Here is a 16,522-nt window from a genome sequence, read left to right on the forward strand (position 1 = left end):
GGACCAATTCTTGAGTCTCTTTAGATAGATAGATAGATAGATAGATAGATAGATAGATAGATAGATAGATAGATACATACATACATACATACATACATATATACACACATAGATACATAGATAGATAACATAGATAGAAGACAGATAGGTAGATGATAGATTGATAGGCTGTTGATTCTATTTTTCTGGAGAGCCCAGACATACATAGCTATTGTTCTCTCTTAACTGGCATCTTGGTTATCTATTGCTGCATAAGGAACTGCCCCCAAACTGATGGCTTGTTTGTTTTGAATGATTTCATATTCTCTCTCAGTTTCGTGGGCTGCCTGGACTCAGCAGGCGAATTCTTTTCTTGTTGTTGTGACTGTTTTTGAGACAGGATCTCACTCTGTCACCCATACTGGTGTGCGGTGGCACCATCACAGCTCACTGCAACCTTGACCTCCTGTGATCGAGCAATCCTCCTGCCTCAGCCTCCTGAGTAGCTGGGACAGCAGGAGCACGCCACCAAGCCCAGCTAATTTTTGAATTTTTTTGTAGAGATGGGGTTTCCCTATGTTGCCCAGGCAACTCCTGGGCTCGAGTGATCCTGCCATCTCAGCAAGGTGTTGGAATTACAGATGTGAGCCACCACACCCAGCCCAGGGAACTCTTAATGGAGGGCTTTCATAGGGTTGCAGTCCACTGGAGTCATCTGAGAGCTTGCCTGAGCTGGACGTCCAAGATGTGACACTCACATGTCAGTTCAGTTACCACTGACTGCTTACTAGGAATTCAGCTAGGGCTGCCATCTAAAGGATCTTCAAAGGAGCCTCCACATGTGACTTGAGCTTCTTGCAGCTCAAGAAGACTCAATTCCTTGGGGGAATGGCTGGATTTCTTGGGGAAGTGTCCAGAGAATGAACGTTCCAAGAGATCCAGGCAGAAGCCACAACACTTTTTATGACCTGGCACTGGAAATCCCAGAATGTCACTTCTTCTGTAGTATTCTACTGGTTCAAGTACTTTCTAAGGCCAGCTCCAATTCAAGGGGAGGAATTTTAGGTTTCGTTTTCTGACATGTGCATGTAGGGAGAGAACGAGTTGATGGTGGCCACTGCAACACTGGGTCATTGCCTATCCTTCTAACTGATCGGTGGGATCTTTCTGCAGACCCACTAATCTATCCTCGCTGAAGCCAGGGTGTACATGCTAAAATGCATATCCCGTGTGTCACTTCCATAACTAAGACCCTTCAATGCTTTGCCCTTTCCCATAGAAGAAATCCACATTGTTGACTTTGTGATGCCTATAAAACTCTTACTATAGTTCTCCAGCATTCTCCACCTAGTTCTCCATCTCCCAAGTCACACAGGATTTCTTTCAGAATTTTGCACATTCTATGCTCTCTCTCTCTCTCTCTCTCTCTTCTCCCGGCTTTCACATTCTCTCCTTCCTGCTTCTCAAACAGTCTTTACCCCTCCATCTCCTTCTCTTGCCTCACCTGGCTAGTTCTGTTTATCTTTAAGTTTTCAGCTTAAGCTTTGTGTTTTGTGGGGAGCTGTCCCCAAACTTTGGGTGGCTTAGGTACCTTCCAACATGCTCTTGACCCCATGGCTGGCCCAGTTCCTTGGGCTTGCATGACTGTGGAATTGGACTCAGCCAAACTTGCTTGTACTTTGCTTTATTATGGAGCCAGCAAAATATAAACACAAGATTAAGGATTCAAGAGAGTGGATTGTCCCACTCAGAGCAGCCCCTGAAGTGCTCCAGGCATCTCAGTCTCAAAGGTCCACTGTTGTGACAGGAGGAAGCGAGCTTTTGTGCTGCAGTCTCACCCCTCCCAGCTCCCTCTGTGAAGCCTCAGAGGTATATAGTAGACCTGGCCTAGCCCAGCTCTTCTCTCCTCCTCCCCCTGTTGCAGTGTAGACTGACGGCACCATGTTCTAATTGTCTGCTGTTGTCTCTCTCCCACTAGCTAAGAGTTCTCCATGGGATGTTCTCTTTTTTTCTGTTACATTCTTAGTAGTAAGAACAGTAGTAAGTGCTTGATTTGTTTATCCATTCATATCCACGTGAATTACATTTGTTCTTCTGGGTATTTCCATCCTATCTTTTTGCGGGAGTTTGTCTTGGTTTACCCAGCCCCAAGCAATCTGTTGCCTGGGCAGGGATTTCCACCCCTAGCCTTGACTCCATGCACTCCAGTTTCCAACCTGCAGCCCCTTAACCTGTATCTGGCTGGATCTTCCCTGGCCCTTGCGAGGGAGGGATTTGGGCACTGTTTCCCTCTTTTATTATGCACATAGCTGTGGATATTCAGCACAGCTTGAGAATATTTGATCACAATTTCCAAAATTTCCGAAGATGTAGACATTTTCCCATGAAGGACAGATGATATGGTTTGGCTGTGTCCTCACTTAAATCTCATCTTGAATTGTAGCTCCCCTAATGCCCATATGTTGTGGGAGGGACCCAGTGGGAGATAATTGAATCACTGGAGTGGTTTCCCCCATAGTATTCTCATGGTGGTAAATAAGTCTCATGAGATCCAATGGTTTTATTAGAAAAGAGATCCAAGCGGTTTAACTTACTCTCCTTCTCTCTTTGCTTGCCACCATGTGAGATGTGGCTTTCCTCCTCCTTGCCTTCTGCCAGGATTGGGAGGCCTCCCCAGCCACATAGAACTGTGAATCCATTAAACCTCCTTTCCTTTGTAAATTACCCGGTCTCGGGTATGTCTTTATTAGCAGCGTGAAAACTTCTAATACAACAGAGTTTATTCATGTCTTGTGACAGTGACTGTGTGGGCTTTCTTCTTGACTTTTACCCCCTCTGTGCATCTTTGCCATGGTTTATTTGTGTATATGTCAGACAACAATTACAGGGATGTAGGGCAGTATTAAGAGCACACAGCTATTAATAAACACTAGACTGCCTGCATCCAAGTCTCAGTAATGTTGTTAGCTAGCTGTGTGACCTCAGGCAAGTAACTTCACCTCTCTGACCCAGCTTCTACATCTGAAAGATGGGGACAACAACAGTGATGATAATGTGCTTTCCTCATAAGGCTCTTTTAAGGATTAAATAATATATAAAGTGCTTGGAAGAGTTCTTGAGACAGTAAAAGCCATGCATGTATTTATTATTATTATTTATGCATCTATAGACATGAGCCTCAAACACACGTTTCCCTTTTTATGCTCCTATCTGAGCCTCTGTCTGGCGTCTCTCTTTCTGGGCCTTTTCTGTGGAACGTTCTGTCTGTGTAAACCTGCTCCTCTGTGATCTTGTGTTTGCATTTCTGTCTATTTCACATGTCTCTATATCCTTGGTTTCTGTGGGTGACTGTCTTTTGCCTTCTGTCTTCATCTCTTCTGTTTTTCTCAGGGCTCTCTTTCTGTGTTTTATTTCATGTGTCCATCACTTTTCTTTCCTCCTCTGTTTCATGAAATGTTCAACTGTTTCTTCTTTTTTTTCCTTGGTTTCTGCACAGTCTTAGTTTGCTCTTTCTCTTTAACCTCTCCACCTCTCTTCTGCAGGTACCAATAACATCAGAGCTGAAATTTAGAAACTATTTTCTGAGCTCATTAAATAGTTTTCTATTCCCTTTTCAAACATTTATGAGCTTATGAATACAATATTTTCTATGGCTCTCTAGGGGGGAATCAAATTGTTCTTTGCTTGCACAACCGTCTATTGATTTTTCTTCCTGTGGTTCAGTGACCCTTTGTAGAGAAAAGACTCCCTCTATCTTGCTGACCTTTCTTTCTGGACCATAGTTAACAGCCATTGTTCACCTTTGTTACCTTGTTCAGAGGCTTCTTCCATCTTCTGCTTCTCGTCTACATTGTGCTGTCTCAGGAGCAAGATGAGGAGAGGCTGGGGGTCCAGGTCATTCTTTGGCATATCCCCAGAGCCTAGCACAGTGCAAGGCACCTGGGATGCCCTTGATGAATATTTGTGAAAGGAATGAATTCATTTGGGAGTACTGAGGTTTAGGGGAAGACCAAGAAGAGCGTCTCATATCGAGCCATTATCATAACGCCGTGCTGCCTTTGTCACTCTTATTTATTTTTATTTTTGAGGGGGTGTCTCTGGCGCTCAGGCTGGAATGTGGTGGCATGATCTCAGCTCACTGCAGCCTCCATCTCCTGGGTTCAAGCAATCCTCGCACCTCAGCCTCCTGAGTAGCTGGGACTACAGGCACCTGCCACCATGGCCGGCTAATTTTTGTATTTTTAGTAGAGACGGGGTTTCACCACGTTGGCGAAGCTGATCTCAAACTCCTGACCTCATGATCTGCCCGCCTTGGCCTCCCAAAGTGCTGGGATTATAGACATGAGCCACTGTGCCCGGGCTGTTCTTTCCACCTACGAAATATATCTCAAATCTCCTTCCTCCTCTTTTCAACTCTAAAATTACTCGTTTCATGTAGGCCCTTTTAATCTTTAATTAGGTGACTCTAGCAAAAGCCTCGCAGCCAAGTCCCAGCTGACTTTCCTCCCTCTGATCTCCTTCCACTGCCATTCATCCTATACGACCCAAAGAATTATCCTCAAACACAGGTTTATTCATTCAATGAGGAAATATCTATCAAGTGCCTCCTGTGCTGGGTGCTATGTTAAAAGCTCCATCACAAAATCTCCCCTAACTCCCATGTTGGTTAAGTGTTCCTCCCCTGTGCTGCTCTCACAGCCTCATATTATGGTGAAATGATACTTAAATACCAGTGATGCTTTGTGTCTGTCTCTCTTAATACACTTAAGCTCCCAGAGGGCAAGGCCCGTTCATGTTTTATTCATATTTGTATTTAATACTTTGCAAATTGTAATACCACGACCTTGGGCCATGGCCATCACTGCTGGCTGCTCAGTGAATGTGGGCTGAATTGCTGTATATATCGGTCTTTGTCTCAGTCAGCTTGGGCTGCTGTCACCAAATGCCATAGACAGGGGGCTTTAACAACTCACATTTATTTCTCATGGTTCTGGAGGCTGTGAAGTATAAGATCAGGGTGCCAGCATGGTTCTGGTATGTTCTGGGTGAGGGCCCTCTTCGGGGTTACAGACAGACAGCTTTGTTTTTTTTTTTTTTTTTTTTTTTGAGATGGAGACTTGCTCTGTTGCCCAGGCTGGAGTGCAGTGATGCGGTCTCCACTTACTGCAACCTCCGCCTCCTGGGTTCAAGTGATTCTTCTGCTTCAGCCTCCCACATAGCTGGGATTACAGGTGCCTGCCACCACACCTGGCTAATTTTTTGTATTTTTAGTAGAGACGGGGGTTTCACCATGTTGGCCAAGCTGGTCTCGAACTCCTGACCTTGTGATGCGCCTGCCTCAGCCTTCCAAAGTGATGGGATTACAGGCATAAGCCACTGTGCCCGGCCCCAGCTTCTTACTCTAACCTCACATTTATCAGAGCTCCACTTTCAAGACCCTAATCACCTCCCAAAGACCTCACCTCCTAATACCATCGCACAGGGGCTTTGGGTTTCAACATACTTATTTCGGGGAGACACAAGCATTCCATCCATATCAGTCCTCATTCTGTATCTTGAAGCTACAGAATTTAAATCTAATTATTCCTTTACCTTATGGTCCTTAAAATATTCAAAGAGAGCTATTGAATCCCCCGAATCTGCTCTTCTCCAGCTGGGACATTATTAGTTCTTCACCTACCATGAATTTCAATCTGTTCCCTCCAGACAGGCCCTGGTTTGTCAATTGCCTTTGAAAGTAAAGCTTCCACAACAGACTCAAGCACACCAGGCATGGTTTTGAACATTACAGAGTAGCACGTATCTCTCTCTTCCCTTTGTAGGCACGACTCCTTTAAATACGCAGTTTCAGATCACGCTTGAAGTTTGGAAAGCCAGTGCACACTACTGGGTTCTAGAAAGTCAAGCAAAAGCCTGTAAATCTTCTTCTTGCCTTCAGTGGCCTCTAACCAGAGATGACTTGTTCTCAACCTCCAATACCAGAGTATTCTTTCTCTCTCACCTTCTCCAGGCCTTGCCTCCCATAATTGCACAACGCAAGCCCAGAGGCAAACACACAGACTCCTGCAAAGTCTAGAGCAGTCACTGGGACATGAAGACTGTGTGTGGAGGCTGGGCAGCTAGGGTGCAGGGGATGGGTCTTCTACTCTATGTGACAGCAATGGAAAGGCCCCTTGAGCCCAGAAAGCTCTTTTATTTTTTGTTAAAGAAGTTCTTCCAAATACGAACTTCAGAAATCTAGAAAAATATTTTGGGTTGTAAGATACGGTGGCTCAGGTAAGAACATTTTAATTTCCCCCATTGCACACCATGGTTTTGTTGGAAATAAATTTTTAGTGCCACAAAAGAAATAGCACTCAAACATAAATTTTCTCAGCAAGGCAATTTTACTTCTATAGAAGGGTGTGTCTCATGAATGGAGCAATGACGAGAGCACACCTGAACAAGGGAAGGGAAGGGGTTCTTATCCCTGACACAGGTAGCTCCTACTGCTGTGACATTCCCCTGTTGGCTAGGGTTGGACTGCACAATCTAAGCTAATTCCGATTGACTGTTTTAAAGAGAGCAGGGGTACGAGCCAGAGTGGCAGGATGAGCAGTTTTTGCAGGAAAGACAGTTACAGAACAGGTGACTAAAGGTGACTCAGGTCAGAGCAGGTGACCAGGCGTGACTCAGGACAGAGCAAGTGACCAGAGGAATAGATGTGAACTATTGATTACAACTGGTAGGAAGGTTGTTTACTGAAACTAGGGGCAAGGAGACAAGGAGAACAAGGAAGTTAAACTTTAAAATGGAGAACAAAGAACTGAACATACTGACATACTGATTCTTTGAAGAGAAACTTAGAACTCACTGTATTTAACAGTTCTTTGCAGTACAAGCGCTGGCAGTGGCTTTAGAGGAAGAGTTTGAATTCTGGGTTTGAATCTTTGCTTTGCTACTTACTGCCTTACAAATCATCTCTAAACCTTTTTATTTTCCTTCCTACTGGATCACAAACACTATAAAGGCAGAGACAATGCTTAATTTATTGACCAATGTGTAGCCAGCACTTCTCATAGAGCTCAATATTTAATAGGTGCTAAATAAATATGAATGAGTGAATGAATATGTCATATATGACCTTCTTAACTTTATTATCCTAAGTTATCCTCATCTATAAAATGAGAATATTAATTGCATCTATTTTGTAGGGCTATTCTAGGGCTTAAGTGAAATAATCTACGTAAAATATTTAGCATGCGGTGAGAATGCACGAAATGTTGGTTATTGTTATTATTATCAGTCAATCCATGAATTACATGTCAAATAGGGCAAGAAGAGAGGCAAAAAAAGGGGGCATCAACAGGAGAGAGGGAAGTGCTGGATTGTTGGCTTATGTATGTTATGTTTTCATGAAGAAAAAGAAATGTGGCTATTTTAGAAGTGGTTTGGAGGGTAAATAAATCCTTTGACTTTCTGCTGGTGCTTACATTTTAAAACTCTTTTTCCTAGGACCCTCATTAGATTCATAGAAAATGAATTCTGGAAAGGTAGGTCTTTATCAATACCTGGACAGTGCCTGCAGCCTCTACCTTATGGGAACTTTTTCACATCTCATTAGGGAGGCTCAGAGTTTAACAAACAGAAGAGGTGCCTGGGAGTCATGGGTTTGGGCCTTTAGGTCGTTAGTATTCACGTGTCCTGGGTCTGTGAACTGTAAGCCTTAAGTAGTCATTAACACTTCATGGAAATCCAGGAAGCACTGAATTTAGAACTGAAGAAGAATTTTGACCTGAGACTTGAAACAAATAAACACAAACAACAAAAGAAACAGAAAAAGAAAATAGCACCTACAGTGAAAAAAAACCAAAAAGGAACTTTTACAATTTTAATAAAGATCCCTTTCTCAAAAGGAATTTGTAATGCAAAGATGATTTGACATCTGGATACAAAGGTGATTTTGCAGATCTTCGATTCCATCTTTATAGATCCAGGTGAAAAGCATTAAGTCAGATCCTCCCAGAACCAACCTACTCCTTGAAAGTTAAGCATTTTTCAAAGTATATGAACCTTCCTGAATTCTAGAACTCGGTGCAGTACAGAAAGTCCCAATTCTTTCCTGGGGGGATGGAGGGCAGTGTATTCTCTTTTGAACCTGAGTTGCATGGAGGAAATTGCTCAAGGTAGAATGCAAGAAGAATTAGACTCTCATCAAGACAGAGGCTTCTTTTCAGTTTATTTTAGGGCACATTGTTCAGGTCACCTGATAATCCTGCTCCCATAGGGCGGCTTATATATCTTCCATGTAAAAGGAGAACCTCAAATGCCTCAGTTATACAGGCTTTGAAGCATTTATATGTAAGTTGCATGGTGGCCTTTGAATTGAGTCTAGGTAGGTTTTCAGCAAGATGCTACCAGCAATACTTTGGGGGCAACAACCTATGCTATGGTTACCATTTTGGAAAGGATTCTAGGGGAAGAGGCTTAGATAATGGCATTTCCCCGGTTACAACATACTCTAGTGTGAACTGCAGAGAACTGAACGTCAAAACACAAAGGTTTGAGTTGTTTACAACCTGCAGGCTTTGGTCATATAACTTACCCTCTCTCAACCCCAATTTTCTCATCTTTAAAATGGGAATAATAACCAGGCATGGTGGCTCACGCCTGTAATCCCAACACTTTGGAATTTTAGGGCTGATGAGAAATAGAGTAATAGAGATAAAAATTCCATTTTGTTTTATTTGTTGTAAGAGCAACACTGGCTCTTACTCTCTGCCACATGGATGAGCTGGAAAGTGACAAAGAGCTTACACTTATCACTCCGCCACTGCACACAAAAGCTGGAAAAGTCCCCTTAGCCTGTGACATCTTAGATTATAATTCTGATATTTTTCCTGGGAGATTATAATGAGTGCTTTGGGGTTGAATGTTGATTTTTAATAGTGAGATCTTCGGCCGGGCGCGGTGGCTCAAGCACAGTGAAACCCCGTCTCTACTAAGAAATAAAAAAAATAGCCGGGCGAGATGGCGGGCGCCTGTAGTCCCAGCTACTCGGGAGGCTGAGGCCGGAGAATGGCGTGAACCCGGGAGGCGGAGCTTGCAGTGAGCTGAGATCCGGCCACTGCACTCCAGCCTGGGGTACAGAGCGAGACTCCGTCTCAAAAAAAAAAAAAAAAAAAAAAAAAAAAAAAATAGTGAGATCTTCAAAAGTTTCAAGGGGAATGGCTAAACCAACTCTGGTACATCCATACCACGGAATACTACTCCAGCAATAAAGAACAATCTGATGCTACACAAGGAGTGTTAGTCTGTTCTTGCACTGCTCTAAAGAAATACCTGAGATGGGCTAATTTATAAAGAAAAGAGGTTTAATTGGCTCACAGTTCTGCAGGGTGTACAGGAATCATGGCTGGGGAGGCCTCAGGAAACTCACAATCCTGGCACAAGGCAAAGAGGAGGCAGGCACATCTTACATGGCTGGAGCAGGAGGAAGAGACAGAAGGCAGAGGTGCTACCCACTTTGAAACAACCAGATCTCGTGAGAACTCAATCACTATCATGAGAGCAGCAAAGGGGAAATCCAGTCCCATGATCCAGCCACCTCCCACCAGGCCCCTCTTCTAACACGGGACTACAATTCGTCATGAGGTTTGGATGGGAACACAGACCCAAACCATATCATATGGCAATATGAATCTCAAAAAACATTTAGGCTGTGTGAAAGAAGTCTTACATAAAAGCATACATGTAGGCCAGGCATAGTGGCTCACGTCTATAATCCCAGCACTTTTGGAGGCCAAGGCAGGCAGATCATCTAAGGTCAGGAGTTCGAGACCAGCCTGGCCAGCATAGTGAAACCCCATCTCTACTAAAAATACAAAAATTAGTTGGGCATGGTGGCAGGCGCCTGTAATCCCAGCTATTCGGGAGGCTGAGGCAAGAGAATCGCTTGAACCTGGGAGGTGGAGGTTGCAGTGAGCTGAGATCGAGCCACTGCACTTCAGCCTGGGAAACAGAGTAAGACTCCATCTCAAAAAAAAAAAAAAAAGAAGGCATACATGTGATATAATTCTGTTCATATACTAGTCATATACTAGAACAGGAAAAACGAATTTGTGGTGAAAAATCATCACAAAAGTGTCGTCTGGGGCTTGGCGGAGGGTCTGGAGATAGGAAGTGTTTGGAGGTGACATGCACTCAGATCTATAATTTACTTTGAATTGCAACAAGTACAACTATAAAATTGGATTAATGGACAGATACGCAATAAGGCAAAAATAGTGAAAAGTTAATTGTCAAATCTAGCTGCTGGTTATTCAAGTGTTTATTGTCCAGTTCTTTTAACTTTTCTATAGGTTTGGAAATTTTATATGATATTTAAAATATACAATTTCAGAAAAAGGCCCAGTGTGGTGGCTCAGGCCTATAATCCTAGCACTTTGGGAGGCTGAGACAGGCAAATGACTTGAGGTCAGAAGTTAGAGACCAGCCTGGCCAAGGTGGTGAAACCCCATTTCTTCTAAAAATACAAAACATAAGCCAGGCGTTGTGGTGCACGCCTGTAGTCCCAGCTACTCGGGAGGCTAAGAATCTCTTGAACCTGTGAGATAGAGGCTGCAGTGAGCTGAGATCCCACCACTGCAGTCCAGCCTGGTCAACATAGTGAGACTCTATCTAAAAAAACATTTCAGCAAAAACTCTATTAATATTTTTAAAAAGCATAAGAGGAGATCTGATTTAGTGTTTTTGGTGATGCAATATTCTTGTAGGCGCTGAATATCCTTAGAGAAATTATTTGCCAAATGTAAATGAGAATTTATTATGTTGCCTTTTCTCAAAATGCTGGATAAAAGAGCCATTACAATTACATACAAGTAAGAATTTCTGAATTTGCAATATGTCACACAAATTTTAATCAAATTAAACGTATAGTTAAAATCTACTTAGTATCATGTTTTTGACTACATACCATTTATTTTCATCTTTTTCTTTTGTTAATCTCCATGAACCATCTTTTTAAAATGGTAGGTTGTAAAATACAAAAAGAAACAATAAGTCGACAAAATCCAATTAAGAAGGACATACTATTTTAACGAATATTGTAACTTATTTAAGTTAACTGATAGGAAGTATTGTTAAACACCTTAACTTTGAGGTGTAAATATCACCCTTACTTTTCATGCCTTGAGAATTATTGGAGTTCAGAAGACTAAATTTTAGATGACCTTGACAAATTAGAGCATTGTATTTTTTCAAAAGGGCAAAATTCAGTAGAAACATGTATGGAAGCTTACTCTTAAGGACCAAACCAATAATAGAAGTGTGGGCTGAGGACGGACTATTTCTAATGACTCACTACCATCAACATTTCTTGCTGAATATTCACTGACTCTTGTCTTATGACTGGATCCAGCTTGGATACAGATTTTTCAGTAATATGGAGAAATAAGTTGAGGTTTAAAGATAAATGAGATGACTAAAATCATGAAAAACTGGTCATATGAGGAAAACCTGAGAGAAGGAAAAATTCTGTAAACTCTTCAAGACCAAAAAAGGCTAAAGCTTTGCCTGATTTCCATTTTCAAGTACGTGAAGTATTTTTATAAGGAGATTCTATGAAAACCTAACAAGGAAAATGGATTTACATTAAAACATAGTTGCATTGTACAAATGCAGAAATCTCTCTGATTTTAAGGTTGATTAAACCCTGGAACAATTATCAAGAGACTTTAGGGAGTCTACATCGTTGGAGAATTGAAGAAATGAAATATGAATTCTAAGTAGTTCTGCATGCATCTGCCAGAGGTTGGGGGTTAACTCAGATGATCCTTGAAAGCACTTCCTAGGTCTACATTCTAATAATGTTTCACTCCATGGTAATCATTTTGAAATGTAGCTTGGTATTAATTTATGCTTCTCTGGGCTTTCTATAAGGAATGGCAACTTTAAATTTGCCTCAGTTAAAAATTCAGTGTATTAGATATTTCTTTTTTTATTGGACTTATAATAAATGATTATGTATTGTTTTAGTGACTGTGATACTCTTCTTAACTTAGTTTCTGTATTTTATAATTATTATAAAATTAAAATGAATCCTCTCATTTTTTGTTTTTAGTGTTATAACAGTATTATCAGAAGAAACTTTGTATTTTTAAAAATGTTACATTCATGAGCATTTTCTATTGATAAGAAGGTTCCTACCTGAGTATAAGTATGTTTAACTGCTTTGCCATTGATCTTGCCAAGTCACCATGCTACGATCCAGGGCCAGTTAGAAGTCTAGTGAGATTAAAAAAAAAACAAAAAACTACCAGGTGCAGTGGCTCACGCCTGTAATCCCAACACTTTGGGAGGCTGAGAGCGCAGATTACTTGAGGCCAGGAGTTCAAGACCAGCCTGGCCAACATGGTTGGACCCTGTCTTTACTAAAAATACAAAAATTAGCTGGGCATGGTAGCAGGTGCCTATAGTCCCAGCTACTCAGGAGGCTGAGGCAGGAGAATTCCTTGAACCTGGGAAACGGAATTTGCATTGAGCTAGATTGTGCCACTGCACTGCAGCCTGAGGGACAGGGCAAGACTCTGTCAAAAAAAAAAAAAAATTGGCTTTTGTTGCAATTGCTTTTAATGTTTTTGTCATGAAGTATTTGCCCACGCCTATATCCTGAATGGTATTGCCTAGATTTTCTTCTAGGGTTTTTATGGTTTTGGGTTTTACATTTAAGTCTTTAATCCACCTTGAGTTAATTTTTGTATAAGGTGTAAGGAAGGGGTCCAGTTTCCGTTTTCTGTATATGGCTAGCCAGTTTTCCTGGCACCAGTTATTAAATAGGGAATCCTTTCCCCATTGCTTGTGTTTGTCAGGTTTTTTGAAGATCAAATGGTTATAGATGTGTGGTGTTATTTCTGAGGCCTCTATTCTATTCCATTGGTCTATATATCTGTTTTGGTACCAGTACCAGGCTGTTTTGGTTACTTTAGCCTTGCAGTGTGAAGTCAGGTAGCGTGATGCCTCCAGCTTTGTTCTTTTTGCTTAGGACTGTCTTGGCTATATGGGCTCTTTTTTGGTTCCATATGAAATTTAAATTAGTTCTTTTGAAGATTGTCAGTGGTAGTTTGATGGGAATAGCATTGACTCTATTAATTATTTTGAGCAGTATGGCCATTTTCACAATATTGATTGTTTCTATCCATGAGGATGTAATGTTTTGTCATTTGTTTGTGTTCTCTGTTATTTCCTTGAGCAGTGGTTTGTAGTTCTCCTTGAAGAGGTCCTTCACCTCCCTTGTAAGCTATATTCCTAGGTATTTTATTCTCTTTGTGGCAGTTGTGAATGGGAGCTCATTCATGATTTGGCTCTCTGCTTGTCTATTGTGGGTGTATAGAAATCCTTGTAATTTTTGCACATGATTTTAAACTACAGAGCTTCTGCATGGCAAAAGAAACTAGCATCAGAGTGAACAGGCAACCTACAGAATGGGATTTTTGCAAACTACCCATCTGACAAAGGTCTGATATCCAGGATCTACAAGGAATTTAAACAAATGTACAAGAAAAATGAAACAACCCCAGGATGTGAACAGACACTTCTCAAAAGAAGACATTTATGCAGCCAACAAACATGAAAAAAAGCTCATCATCAATGGTCACTAGAGAATGCAAATCAAAACCACAATCAAATACCATCTCACACCAGTCAGAATGGCAATTGTTAAAAAGTCAAGAAATAGCACATTGGGAGGCTGAGGCAGGCAGATCACTTGAGGTCAATAGTTTGAGACCAGTCTGGCCAACATGGTGAAACCCTCTCCCTACTAAAAAAAATTAGCAAGGCCTGGGTGGTGCACACTTGTAATCCCAGGTACTCAGGATGCTGAGGCAGGAGAATCGCCTGAACCCAGGAGGTGGAGGTTGCAGTGAACCTGAGATCATGCCACTGCACTCCAGTGTGAGAGAGAGTGAGACTCTGTCTAAAAAATAAAAAAATAAAGTCAAGAAATAGATGCAGTTGAGGCTGTAGAGAAATAGGAACACTTTTACACTGTTGGTGGGAATGTAAGTTAATTCAACCATTGTGGAAGACAGTGTGACGACTCCCCAAGGATCTAGAACCAGAAATACCATTTGACCCAGCAATCCCATTACTGGGTATATAGTTAAAGAAATATAAATCATTCTACTATAAAGGCACATGTACATGTATGTTTATTGCATCACTGTTTACAATAGCAAAGACATGGAACCAACGCAAATGCCCATCAATGATAGATTGGACAAAGAAAATATGGCACATATACACCATTGAATACTATGCAGCCATAAAAAGGAATGAGATCATGTCCTTTGCAGGGACATGGATGAAGTTGGAAGCCATCATCCTCAGCAAACTAACACAGAAACAGAAAACCAAACACCAGATGTTCTCACTCATAAGTGGAAGTTGAACAATGAGAACACATGGACACAGGGAGGGGAACATCTCACACTGGTACCTGTTGGGGGTAAGGGGAGGACAAATATCTAATGCATGTGGGGCTTAAAACCTAGATGATGGGTTAATAGGTGCAGCAAATGACCATGGCACGTATATACCTATGTAACAAACCTCCTTGTCTGCATATGTATCCTGGAATTTAAAGTAAAATAAAAAAAATTAAAAAGAAATTAAGATAAGATTAAAGGAAAGACAAAAAAAAAAAAAAAGTAAAAAAGAGAGTCAGTCCCAATCCTTAAGGGATTTAGAGCCTGGAGGAAAAATAACAAAGTCATCTTTGTGAATAATCATCTTCTTTTTGAAAGTCAGTCTGACAAAATCCTGTTTTGCATCATCCATTGTGGTGTCTATTTTCAGTTTCTTAATCTTATACCTTGGCTTCCTTTTTATTCTTTTTCTTTGCAGAGCAAAACTTGCTTCCTGCTGTGATGCTGTTCAAAACTTTGTTGTTTCTCAGAATAACACTCCAGTTGGGACTAACATGAGTTACGAGGTGGAAAGCAAAAAGAAAATCCCAATTAAAAAGAACATTTTTCATATGTTTCCAGTGGTGAGTAAAGATTTGTGGTGGGTTATTTGTGTTACCATTCCAGGTGAATTTTCTTTTACTTTAAGCTGTAACTTACAATTATGATGGAATTAATTAAAATACCATATTGTTATGTTGTATAAAATTTGGATAGTGGGCCATTTTTTAAAAGGGCCGTTTTGAATGCAGTGTGGCTCTGTAGGGAAGGATTATTTATATCTTAAATGATAAGCTTTTCCAGTCCTGAGTCTTCCAGACTCTTCTTCGAATGAGATGAGACGCTTGGGCTTCCTGCTTAGTAATCACTGAGGCGTGTGAAGACGGCCATTTTTCACCTCAAATAAGATTCTTCCAATTGTCAGTTATGGTGACTAAATCAATTCCTTCACAAGGAACGGTGCGTTTATGTGGCCCATCTTTGGGAAGTAAATAGGTGAGGATTTATAGTCAATAAACGTACCCACCATAAGATAGAGATTGTTGTCTGCTGTGTTCACTGATATATCCCAAACCCCGAGAACATTTCCCAGTACGTATATGCACTCACTACCTATTTGTAAAATTAGAAGAATGAGTAATGATAGGATAAAAAAGCCACTTCACACAGTGAGGAGAAACTCGACCCTTAATACAAATCCTCACGGGGAAATTTTGGTTCTGAGGGACATAAACATCTCATTGCTTCTAAACATACGCTCTCCGGCATCTTTCTACGATTCCATGACAAAGCAATTAGACCATGTCAGGATGGTCAAAACGGGATTCCTCTACATATGCAGTACACTAACTGTAGGATATGAGATTCTTACAGTTTTCTTTTGTTGGAACTTTGACCTCTTTCAGCTAATTTTTGTTGCTTATGTAAGTTGTTCCAATTCTTTTTTTATGTTAGGATTCAGAGGAAGAATAACTTGTTGAGTATGAGTGAGAAATAAATAGAAAATGATAGAGAAAAAATACTGTATATTTTCTGGAAGAAAAAGGGGACAAAAAATATAACTCATAAAGCATTCTCATGATGCCCTGAAATGACCAGTGATTGAAAAGATGATAAGGAAAGAGTATTTATCTTTCCTATCAGGGAAAGCCTTGGAAAGTGTGACAGTGAACCCTTTCACTCATTCATCCATTCAGGTTTTGCCAGTGTCTACCATGTTTTCCACTGACCAGAACAGAGGAGCAGCAACTACTTTACCCTCATTTGACCCTTTGAAAGGATTAACTTAATATAGGCCTGATAATTATGTATGCCACCGGGAACTGCATCCACTTTCCAAATTTATACTGTTTTTTTTTTTTTTTTAAACTGAAGAGAGGAAATTCTGCAGTCAATACAGCACCAATTGCAGTGCCAGGTCCCATTTTTTTGTGTCGCTCCAGCTTCTCCTTTCATGGACGGGGCTCGTGGTGGAGATGTCCTCTTTGCCACTTTGCTTTACTCTGCCCTTCTGCATGCAACTCTCCGGAACAAACTGCTGGGCACAAAAGAAGATCGCATTAAGTGGTTTGATGAAATGATGTGGAGCCACTTCCTCC

At 41.1% G+C, this 16,522-nt stretch overlaps 1 protein-coding gene across 1 annotated transcript in view; it reads left to right on the plus strand.

Annotated features, from left to right (window-relative positions):
• Positions 1–16,522, plus strand: part of ST8SIA6 (ST8 alpha-N-acetyl-neuraminide alpha-2,8-sialyltransferase 6) — a 135,485-nt gene that overhangs the window by 107,696 nt on the left and 11,267 nt on the right. Inside the window, exon 5 of the mRNA XM_031652469.1 lies at positions 14,863–15,007. Coding sequence (XP_031508329.1) covers positions 14,863–15,007 — 145 coding nt within the window. The remainder of the gene's footprint in view (positions 1–14,862; positions 15,008–16,522) is intronic.

The sequence above is a fragment of the Papio anubis genome, chromosome 11 (assembly GCF_008728515.1).
Source record: "Papio anubis isolate 15944 chromosome 11, Panubis1.0, whole genome shotgun sequence".
NCBI lineage: Eukaryota > Metazoa > Chordata > Mammalia > Primates > Cercopithecidae > Papio > Papio anubis.